The sequence below is a fragment of the Sinocyclocheilus rhinocerous genome, unplaced genomic scaffold (assembly GCF_001515625.1).
Source record: "Sinocyclocheilus rhinocerous isolate Xijiao unplaced genomic scaffold, SAMN03320098_v1.1 scaffold942, whole genome shotgun sequence".
In the NCBI taxonomy this organism is placed as follows: domain Eukaryota; kingdom Metazoa; phylum Chordata; class Actinopteri; order Cypriniformes; family Cyprinidae; genus Sinocyclocheilus; species Sinocyclocheilus rhinocerous.
Genome location: NW_015627890.1, coordinates 1,010,085 through 1,021,659, shown reverse-complemented (window position 1 = coordinate 1,021,659; position 11,575 = coordinate 1,010,085). Strand labels below are relative to the sequence as shown.

At 34.1% G+C, this 11,575-nt stretch overlaps 1 protein-coding gene across 1 annotated transcript in view; it reads left to right on the top strand.

Annotated features, from left to right (window-relative positions):
* The window catches only part of pak1 (p21 protein (Cdc42/Rac)-activated kinase 1), a 54,694-nt gene that overhangs the window by 27,108 nt on the left and 16,011 nt on the right, over positions 1-11,575 (top strand). Inside the window, exons 2-6 of the mRNA XM_016547469.1 lie at positions 3,749-3,965; positions 6,945-7,039; positions 7,935-8,082; positions 9,166-9,203; positions 9,737-9,850. Of these exons, the coding sequence (XP_016402955.1) occupies positions 3,773-3,965; positions 6,945-7,039; positions 7,935-8,082; positions 9,166-9,203; positions 9,737-9,850 (588 nt within the window). The 5' untranslated portion in view covers positions 3,749-3,772. The remainder of the gene's footprint in view (positions 1-3,748; positions 3,966-6,944; positions 7,040-7,934; positions 8,083-9,165; positions 9,204-9,736; positions 9,851-11,575) is intronic.

Below are 11,575 nucleotides of genomic sequence, written 5' to 3'. Positions count from 1 at the left end.
AATGAAGTTTTTTGAAAATCTAAAAATGCAGAAAGTTTCCTGTGAGGGGTAGGTTTAGGGGTAGGGTTGGTGTAGGGCAATAGAATATACAGTGTGTACAGTAGAAAAACCGTTACGCCTATGGAGAGTCCCCACAAGGATAGCTGTCCAGACGTGTGTGTGTGTGTGTGTGTGTGTGTGTGTGTGTGTGTGTGTGAGTAATAGCGCTGAGGTCGGTTTAATTACCAGAGATCAGACCAAAGTCCCAGAGACTTACTCACTTCCTCATTCTTGCTGTTTCACTGGTCTTTGTCTCTAAAACAATTGTGTACTTGTGTTTGGTGATTTTAAATAAAGTAATTGTGACTTTATATCTGGCAGTGTGGCTCACAATGGCAACTTTGTTCCTCATAATTGCTTTAAATCACTGTGGCTTTGTTTCTTATTTTAAACTATTTCACTACTATTTTGTACTTTTTTCTTTTGTAATTTTCTTTAGTTGTGTTTAAGGTGTGTGTTCAAATCACTGTATTCTCTTTCTTTATTTTTTCTACCTATACACTGCATTCATTCATTCATTTAATGGATCTATTCATTCTTAATTTATTTTTTATCAATTTATTCTTTTTATTTAACTATTTATCTAATATGTCTTTTTTTCTAATTTGTCTAATTTTATTTAGGTATTTATTATATAATTAATTATTTCATTTTTATTTCTTTGCCCAATTGCTCTTTCTCTCCCAAAAATTAATTAGTTTATTTATTTATTTATTTATCATCCATCCATTTGTTTATCTGTATTTATTTGTTCTTTTAATTTTTATTTAAATATTTATTTATGTGTGTACTGTGAGTAATGCACATTCTATGAATTTATGCTTGAAAATGCCATGAAGGAAGGGCGTTTATTTCTCTCTGTGTGTGGGTGGGTCAGGTTTTGCCTATTGTGAGGACTAAAAGTCTCCGAAAAAGGATAGTTCAACCTGAAATCAGCTACATTGAGGGAGCAGCCGACAGAGAGAAAAACGACTTAATAAACATATAAATAATGATTTCGGGAGAATATAAAACTGCAAAAAGGTTTGTGTGAGGTTTAAATTTAGGGTTAGGCCTAGGTCAAAGGAAAGTCCCCACCATGATAGAGAAGGGTTTCACACAACAGACCCTGTCGATCTCAAACAGTCGTTCACCAGCTGTGTGTGCATGTGTTACTGTGTCTTTAACACACTCATGTTGTATGGTTGTTTGCCCTGCTGCCTTTCTGATGTCTGTTTGCTCATGGCTGAAGTGTGTTTACAGGTAATACTCTTTCCTTTTTGTATTATCTGTGTGTGTGTGTGTGTGTGTGTTTCTCAGACTCGGCTATCATGTTACACCATTCATGTCCAGTCAGTCACAGATCAAACTCATAGTCTTTCCTGTTCACCTGTGACATCACATCAGGGAGGCCACAACCTCTTAAAACCAGCACACACACACACACACACACACACACACACACTCGCTCAGAGTCCGACGGGATCTAAAGGTGCTGTTCTTACGGGAATACTGCTGGGATTGAGTGTCAGTATGCCGGACGGTGTTCGGTGAGGTGAAGTTTTATTACAGACTATCAGCAGATGTGCATTTTATATTCATATGTCCGTGTGAATGATCTGCGACTCAATCTAAATGTTGAGATGTTCACTCGAGGTTAGTGATGGACTAAGATTTGGCCATTTTGAGGTAATGTTGTGTAAAATAGATGTTAATTTCATTCAGTAGGCTTGCGTGCATCTCAATTGCTGTCATTAAAGTGCATTATGCTGCTCTCTATTGGCACTGATTGACCGATATCATACAATTACTTCTTCTAGAGCTGACAGTTTTGTATGTAAAGATAAGGATTGTGTTAGTTTTGTCAATGTCTAGGCTGGTCAGTGCTTGTATTTGTCGTGATGCTGTTATCTCCGAGTCTTGTTTGGATTGTGTGCATAGATTCACATAATTTGTCCAATTTTGTTAATGGCATAAAGATTTTAGGGTAGAACTCACATTTACGTTTATTCATTTAGCAGAGGCTTTTATCCAGAGCAATTTGTCATAGAGTCAAAAATTGTCATCGGATACAATGCCAGGTTTAGTTAAAAAAAAATATTTAAAAAAATATATATATAAATAAATAAAAGAATAGATGTGAAATTAGTGGTGAAATGAAATGCAGAAAAGAAAAAAAAACAACAATAATAATGTGTATGTATTATTATTATTATTATTCATATGAATGTTTAAGGAACAGTGTATCTTATTGAAACTGGTCTCTGTTTTTTTCACTTTTTAATTACCTTTCTTGTTCATTTAAAATTGTCATTGTGCCAAATTAATTTTTAAAACCACAAATATTCCCTGTAGTAGAGTAGAGGTGAAATAATAAATATATATATAATATATATAATAATATGTAATAATAATATGTTTTATTATTATTATTATATGAATGTTTAAGGAAAAGTGCATCTTAGGCTTTGTAACTGGTCTCTGTTTTTTCCCCTTTAAATGAGCTTTCTAGTTAATTTTAACTAGATTTTTTAGTTAAAATTAACTTTTAAAAGCACAAATATTCTATGTAGTCTCTGTGTAGACATTAATGTCAGCTCATTAACCTGTATGTGTAACATTAATGCAACGATTTGAGCAAAACTTTGTTTAAAGTAGTTTTAAATGGAGAACAGCATGTCACACATGTCAGCTTCCAAAAAGCATTTCATATTAACTGGGTACAACCCAAAAATAATACAGTCTCTCCAGTATTACATAATCCTGGTTTATTGAGTCGAGGTGTCAGGACTGATGTCAGAGCCGCTGCACTGAATCATGCAAAGACGGGGCTGTTTTTGGTCTGTTTGCACCTTTCTGAAAAGAAAACTCAAGAACATTCAGTTATGCTTCAGTTTGTGGTGTTTAATAAGGGAATAGTTATATTGTTATTGCTCATATTAGGGTTGGTGATTTGAATAAAGCTTGAGGTTGGTATGATTTTTTTTTTTTATGTATTTGAAAGAAGTCTCTTTTGCTCACCAAGGTTGCATTTATTTGTTAAAAAAATACAGTAGAGTCATTAATATTGTAAAATAGTATTACAAATTAAAATAACTGATTTCTATTTGAATATATGTTAAAATGTAATTTATTCCTGTGATCAAAGTTGAATTTTCAGCATCATTACTCCAGTCTTCAGTGTCACATGATCTTCAGAAATCATTCTAATATGCTGATTTGCTGCTCAAGAAACATTTCTGATTATTATCAATGCTGAAAAGAGTTATGCTGCTTCATATTTTTGTGGAAACCGTGATACGTTTTATTTTTCAGGATTCTTTGATGAATAGAAAGCTCAAAAGAACAGCATTTATATGAAATTGAAATCTTTTGTAACATTATATATGTCTTTACTGTCATTTTTGATCAATTTATTGCATCCTTGATGAATAAAAGTATAAATTTCTTTAAAAAAAAAAAAATCGTACTGACCTATAACGTGCTTTATATAAAAATAATACATAGAAATATATTGGTCTGAAACTACATCAGATGATGTTTTCTTCCTGCCTTAGCTGTTTTTTCCTGCTGTGTCCTAGTTTAATCTAAATACCATTAAAAGAAGATTGGTGGTAATTTGGTAAATCTAATTATGCTTTCAGTTTCATTCCAGCAACCCTTGCGGTTGATTTACTTTAGCCCCTCCCTTTTCACCAACTCACTAGCTCGGATTGGTTGTGTGTTTCAGATTTAGCCACGCCCACAGCTGAAGATGTCAGACAATGGGGAAGTAGAAGACAAGCCGCCAGCTCCGCCCATGAGAAACACCAGCACCATGATTGGCTCGTCCGGTAAAGACTCAGGCCCGTTGAATCACGGCTCCAAACCCCTGCCGCCCAACCCGGAGGACAAGAGGAGAAAAGAAGGCTTCATCCGATCCATACTCACCGGAGGAGGAGACAAGAGTGAGTGACAGGCATTGAAAACTCACTTTTAAAGAACTGTTTTTAAAATAGAGGACTTAAAAGCAATCCAGCAAGAACAGAATTTATGTAGGGAGTCATTCAGGGTCAAAGCTCACAATAAACACATCTGTTTTGCAAATAGCAACTTTATGACTGTAAGCCTTTTGTCTTTGAGGTTGATATTCTCCTTCATTTGTGGCAGTTTCTCATTGTATAACACGCGTCTCCAAACACCTGTGCGTCCACACGTGTCTCCGTGTCAAGAGTCCGTCTCACTCCTGCATTCTGAGCGGCTCGTCTTTCTGCAGGCCTGTTTTGTGTTAATTACCAGCCCGTTAGCACATCATTAATATGAAAGACCCTGCCTGGCTTCAGCTCACAGCAGATGAGGACGTTTATAATAGGCATTAGCAGCATCTGCACACATGAGTGACACACAGGACCTGGAAAACAGCGCAATAGATGCATGACTGTGTATATATTGTAATAATGTCTTTATGAAATCCAAAAAACGTATGAGATTAAAATGGCAGAAATCTGGTATATTGTATAAAAATAGTGTTAAAGACTTGCACTAAAAGGAGATTCCTTAAAAACTAGACAGACAGACAGACAGACAGACAGATAGATAGATAGATAGATAGATAGACAGACAGACAGACAGACAGACAGATAAACAGACAGACAGACAGACAGACAGACAGACAGATATACAGATAGATAGATAGACATACTGTCAATTTACAACTGCAAAAGCAACAGCAACTAGCCTACGAAATGCTACCAAAATAATAGCAGCATGTTAAACATGCCAGCAAAATTGTTAACAATGTGCTAAAACATACCATCAACATCTTGAAACATGCTAAAAATGCTACAAACCTGTTGAGAGAAACATACTAACAATGTGTTAAATCATACTAACAACGCACTAAACCAGGCTACTAACATGTTAGCAATGTTCTAACACATACTAGCAACATGTTGACCCTCTAAAACTAACACTTTCTATTCTATTTCTATTGTCTACTTGTTTTCTTTTATTTATTATAAAAACTTAACTCTCTAGCACTAGCACTCTGTATTCTATTTATATTCTATCTACTTGTTTTATTTTATTTATTATAAAAACTTAACTCTCTAACACTAGCACTCTATATTCTATTTCTATTCTGTCTACTTGTTTTCTTTTATTTATTATAAAAACTTAACTCTAACACTAGCACTCTATATTCTATTTCTATTCTATTTACTTGTTTTCTTTTATTTATTATAAAAACTTAACTCTAACACTAGCACTCTATTCTATTTCTATTCTATTTACTTGTTTTCTTTTATTTATTATAAAAACTTAACTCTAACACTAGCACTCTATATTCTATTTCTATTGTCTACTTGTTTTATTTTATTTATTATTAAAACTTAACTCTAACACTAGCACTCTCCATTCTATTTCTATTGTCTACTTGTTTTCTTTTATTTATTATAAAACTTAACTCTAACACTAGCACTCTCTATTCTATTTCTATTCTGTCTACTTGTTTTCTTTTATTTATTATAAAACAACTCTAACACTATCACTCTCTATTCTATTTCTATCTCATTCTCTATTCTATTTCTATTCATCTTTTATTTATTATAAAACTTAACTCTCTAACACTAGCACTCTATTCTATTTCTATTCTATCTACTTGTTTTCTTTTATTTATTATAAAACTTAACTCTCTAACACTAGCACTCTATTCTATTTCTATTCTATCTACTTGTTTTCTTTTATTTATTATAAAACTTAACTCTCTAACACTAGCACTCTATTCTATTTCTATTCTATCTACTTGTTTTCTTTTATTTATTATAAAAACGTAACTAACACTAGCACTCTATTCTATTTCTATTCTGTCTACTTGTTTATTATTTATTATCAAAACTTAGCTCTCTAACACTAGCACTCTCTATTCTATTTCTATTCTATCTACTTCTTTTATTATAAAAACTTAACTCTAACGCTAGCACTCTATTCTATTTCTATTCTATCTACTTGTTTTCTTTTATTTATTATACAAACTTAACTCTCTAACACTAGCACTCTCTATTCTATTTCTATTCTATCTACTTGTATTCTTTTATTTATTATAAAAACTTAACTCTCTAACACTAGTGTTCTCTATTCTATTTCTATTCCATCTTTTATTTATTATAAAAAAACGTAACCCTCTAACACTAGCGTTCTCTATTCTATTTCTATTCTATCTTTTATTTATTATTAAAAAAAAACGTAACCCTCTTAACACTAGCGTTCTCTAGTCTATTTCTATTCTATCTACTCGTTTTCTTTTTATTTCTACGTGTACTGCGTTAGACTTGCCAGGACTTGTCGCAGCACTTACATATTATTGCTCTTTTGTTGGTTTGATTGCTTCTGTTGTACTCATTTGTAAGTCGCTTTGGAAAAAAGCGTCTGCTAAATGTAAATGTAATGTTAAAACATGTTAGCAACATGTTGAAACATGCTTACAATGTGTTAAATCATGTTAACAATGTGCTAAAAACATGCTTCTAACATGCTAGCAATGTGTTAAAATGTTAGAAAAAGGCTAAAACGTGAAAAACGTTAACAACATGTTAAAATATGCATGCTATGATAGTCTGTCTGTCTCTGTTTTTTTATGTACTGATGGCCTTCAAAACCTTCAAACTTTAAAACTACTTAAAACTGAAAACCTTCACGTTTCTTCAAACTTGTTAGTCAGGTTTTCTAAAGCCAACATTTTAAATCATTATATAAAATATAATTTCAAAAAAAAATATTATACAATAGTTTCCCGCTATTCTGTACTGTATGTGTCTAATAAAGAGACAAAATGAAAAACGTGTTGTATGTTTATAATAAGTGCTTGGAATCATCTACATTTAAACATCCCTTAACTATTATTCTCTTCTTTCACTCAACTGTGTCTCCGCCCCCATCCTCGTCTTCAGCCAATAAGAAGAAAGAGCGTCCGGAGATCTCTCTGCCGTCGGACTTTGAGCACACCATCCATGTTGGCTTTGACGCCGTCACTGGAGAGTTCACTGTAAGTCTGAGCAAAGACCTTTTCCTGCAGGATGCCCACATGTAGAAAACAATTCTATTTATGCCTTCAGACATTATCACATAAGCATATATTTCTAGATCATTAGACTCTCTTTTTGTGACTTCACATTTGATTGTGTATCCAGTTTAAGACAGTTTGAGATATGTATCCAACCACTGGGAACAAAATATTGACTTTTTTGGCAAATTATAGCCAAATCTAAATGTAAAATTCATTAGGAGCTTGTTAAATAGCACTTTTAGTCTGCACTTATCCTGTAAAATGAATGAACTCACCTGATTATAAAGAGAAAGTGCTAAAGAGAGCACACAAAAAAGGACAAACGGAAAGAAAAATGGCTGAAGATGTTCATTTGACATCAGCAACCCAAATATAGAAAATGAACCTCCAGCAGTTCAGACTCGCAGGATTAACCTCCGGGTCCAGATCTGTCTTCCTCTTTACATCTGGATTATTATATTTGATAAGATATTAAATGAGCTGTGGTCTTTTCCTGACCCCTAAATCAGCCGTACTTTTCCTCCGTATGACACTGAGTTGAGTTCAGTGTGTGTAACTAGTGTTAATGAGAGCTTTTTGGCATGCGCATGCTTTCATTGTCACTGGCATAGGCTGATTACCGTGGTTTACTCCATGCTTGTGTTTGTGGCTCTCTATGTAGGGCATGCCTGAGCAGTGGGCACGGTTGCTCCAGACGTCCAACATCACCAAACTCGAGCAGAAGAAGAATCCTCACCGTATGACACTGAGTTGAGTTCAGTGTGTGTAACTAGTGTTAATGAGAGCTTTTTGGCATGCGCATGCTTTCATTGTCACTGGCATAGGCTGATTACCGTGGTTTACTCCATGCTTGTGTTTGTGGCTCTCTATGTAGGGCATGCCTGAGCAGTGGGCACGGTTGCTCCAGACGTCCAACATCACCAAACGCGAGCAGAAGAAGAATCCTCAGGCCGTTCTGGATGTGCTTAAATTCTACGACTCTAAAGAAACAAACAACAGCCAGAAATACATGAGCTTTACAGGTGTGACGCACACTTCCATATTACAGCTATAGCAGTGTAGATGTCAGTAACATCTCACATAATTGTAATTATATATCATACAGTTATATGTATATATATATATATGTGTGTATGTATGCATGTGTGTGTAAAATAAAAAAATTTAAAATATAGGTAATAAAATATATAAATATCTAAAAAGAAAAATATACATATGTAATAAAATAATTGTAAATATATATCATAAAAATTCAATATATTAATTGTATACTTATAGTATAAATATAAATGAATACAATTATTTTATATTATTATAAATATATATAACATTTAATTTATTTTATATTATATATTCTTATATATGCATTTTATATTTAATTATTTATGTATGTATATATATATATATATATATATATATGTGTGTGTGTGTGTATATCAATTTATACAATTTAATTTTATATATTATATCTTATGTATATATTTATATATTATATGTATATTTTATATCGTATGTATATTTTATACCTAATGCAGATGAAACATATCCAGCTGTCATTCTTTTCTTTTAAATAAGATGCGATCTGGCGCTGTAATATGTTGTTTTTGAAATGTTCGTTGTGATGTTATTAGTGACGGAACGTTCTCTTCACACACGAGCGCTTCGATCTATCGCTTAATGACGTTGCAGAGACTATATACAGTATTTATTCCAGTTAAATCACAAAACAAAATTCCCTGCTCTTGATATACAATCACTGATGAACATTTTTGATTATAATAAGGGAAAAAAAATATGCGAGGGCAGATTAGAACACGCCTAACGAAAATTCTACCACTAGACTGTTTAGAAATACGATTGTTTATTGCATATCTATGTATTTATTCACTGACGTGAAGAATCTCGGGCCTAATAATATATTTTATTATAGTACATGTAAGAATGAAACTATCACGTTAAAAATGAGTTCTATGTCGATACATTAACCACCACACACACACACACACACACTCCTAGCAGTTGAAAAAACAATGTCAGTGATATGTTGTCTATAGATTAGTTCTATGTCTCTTTCTCATTTCTCATTCGTCTGTTTTTAATTTCAGATAAAGGTGCGGATAGCTACAGCTCTTCCAACGCAGTGGTGAGTCATTGTGATGTCCGACTGTGTTTTCCAGGTTTATCTGTGACACGCAGAGAAGCGTTTGAGGTCAGGAGGGGAATATGGAGAAATGTTCCCAGAGCTGAAATGGGGGGGGGGGATGCAGTGAACTACAAGGTGACAGAGTCCCATAAAAGCTGCCCACTCAACAGAAGGACAGAACTGATGCCAGCCACTCGAGGCTGTGCCAGCGGGTTCATCTCTCTCTCTCTCTCTCTCTCTCTCTATCTCTCTCTCTCTCTCTGCACTGTGAATCAGCATCTTTTTCGTCCAGTTCTCCTGCTGAGTTGTGCCGTATCCGTAGCTCAGATCGAATCAGGTTAGATGCAAAGCAAGATGGGGAGTGAAGTTTTAGTTGTGGTGTATGGGGTCAGCTGGTGAGGCCGGCGGGAGGGTTGAATGCGGTCAGCGCTGCTCTCGTGGTTGGCATGTTGGCGTTAGGTTTGTTTTGCACTCGTGTTGTGATGTCAGTCGGTCAGCCTCACTTCCTGCTCGGCTTGTTTGACGCTCCGCAGAACTCCAGGACCGTTTCCGAGACCCCTGCCGTGGCCACCGTTTCTGAGGATGATGATGAGGATGAAGCCACGCCTCCACCCATCGTCGCACCCCGTCCCGAACACACCAAATCTGTGAGTATTTACTTATATGGGTCAATGTTAAGGGATCAAATGCTAAGGTGTTTTAAGTATTTTCCAGGGTGTATATATATGATTTATATACTAGTATAGTTTTTTATAGTTAATTATTTATTTATTAATTATTTTCATGAATTAATTATTTATTAAACAATTATGAAATTTATTTTTGAATTACATTTTTGTTTGTATAATTTAAGTTTTGTAAGTGTAATTTTTAGCAATTTGTGTTTTTAAATATTATCATATAGGTTTAAATTTTTTTTATTTAATTTTTATTTCAGTTTAAATTTTTTTATTTATTTCCAGTTTGTAATTTTAGTGTGTCAGCTTTAATTTATTTCAGTTAGTTGCCAAGGCAACAGTTCTAATTTCGTTTGATTTAAGTTTTAGATATTTAGTAAGTCTCTCTTTCGCTCTCGGATTGAGTTTAATATGCTTTATAGGCATGACAAAATTATACTTTCATTTTGTCAAGAAGTGGAAAAGTAAAATAAACTAAAATAACACTAGTGCAAATTAAAAAAATAAAATAATGGGTGTAAAATAAAATGCAAAGACTCACTTTGAGATGTTGGCTTAAATGCTTACGGGAAATTTAAAGAAAATTGAGTTAATTTTATTTAGGCCTTATGTTTGGGTGGTTGCAAAGGTGATTAGCTTTTATTTTAATATTTTTATTTTTAAATATTAATATATTGGTTTAATTTTTTTATTTCATTTTTAGTTTCATTTTTATTTTATTTTTTATTTCCAGTTAGTAATTTTCAGTCTTCAACTGAAACTTATTTCAAGGCAACATTTCTAATTTAAGATTTTTATCTAATATTTGTTTTATTTTATTGCAGCTTTATTTAAATAAACCAAATATTTTTAATAGATTTAGTTTGAATTAACGATAATAATCTTGGTTAGTAGATTATTGTGAAAGGTTGCTAGGTAAACAGACAGACAGACATGCAGTTGCTAAGGTGTTTCCTAGGGTGGTGCTAATGTATTCAGAGTGGTTGCTAGGTAGTTAGGAGGTTATTGTGGTTGGTTACTAGACAGACAGACAGACAGTGGTTGTGGTTTCTAGGCGGTTGCTAAGGTGTTCTGAGTAGTTTTGAAGTGGTTAGTAGGTTATTGTGGTTGGTGGCTGGTTAAACAGACAGACAGGCAGTTGTAAGGTGTTTTAGGTGTTGGCTGGCAGATGCAGATACATCAGACAGTCCAGTCTGTAGTCTGGAATAATGAGTTTCTGACTCTAGACGCCTCCAAGCTAACCTGTAATTACAGAATAAATATGCATGTGTTCAGAGCGGGGGTAGGTGACTAGAGCTTTATTACAGGAGTGTGTGTGTGTGTGTGTGTGTGTTTGAACCTCGTTACCTTCTTTTCATCTGTCTGGAGATCACTGGATCAGGCTTCTAGGTGCCCGGATGATTAAAGATGCTCCATCAGGGCTCATTCATGTGTGGTTTTGATGTGAAGGGGTTTCACCCTCATTAGGTCAGAGGAGATGAATGATGTCCTGTAATGTCTTCACACACACACACACTCACACACATGACGCTGCTTTTTGCGGCTGTAGTGGCCACAGGCGGCTTGTAGTGCATGTCTGATAACTTTGAGCTCATGTTACCGTGTTCACTAAAAATTGCCAAAATTAACAAAATATTATAGAGAAAACAGAGGATAAATATGGAAAACTTCACTCAAGAGCGTAAGTCATTGGGG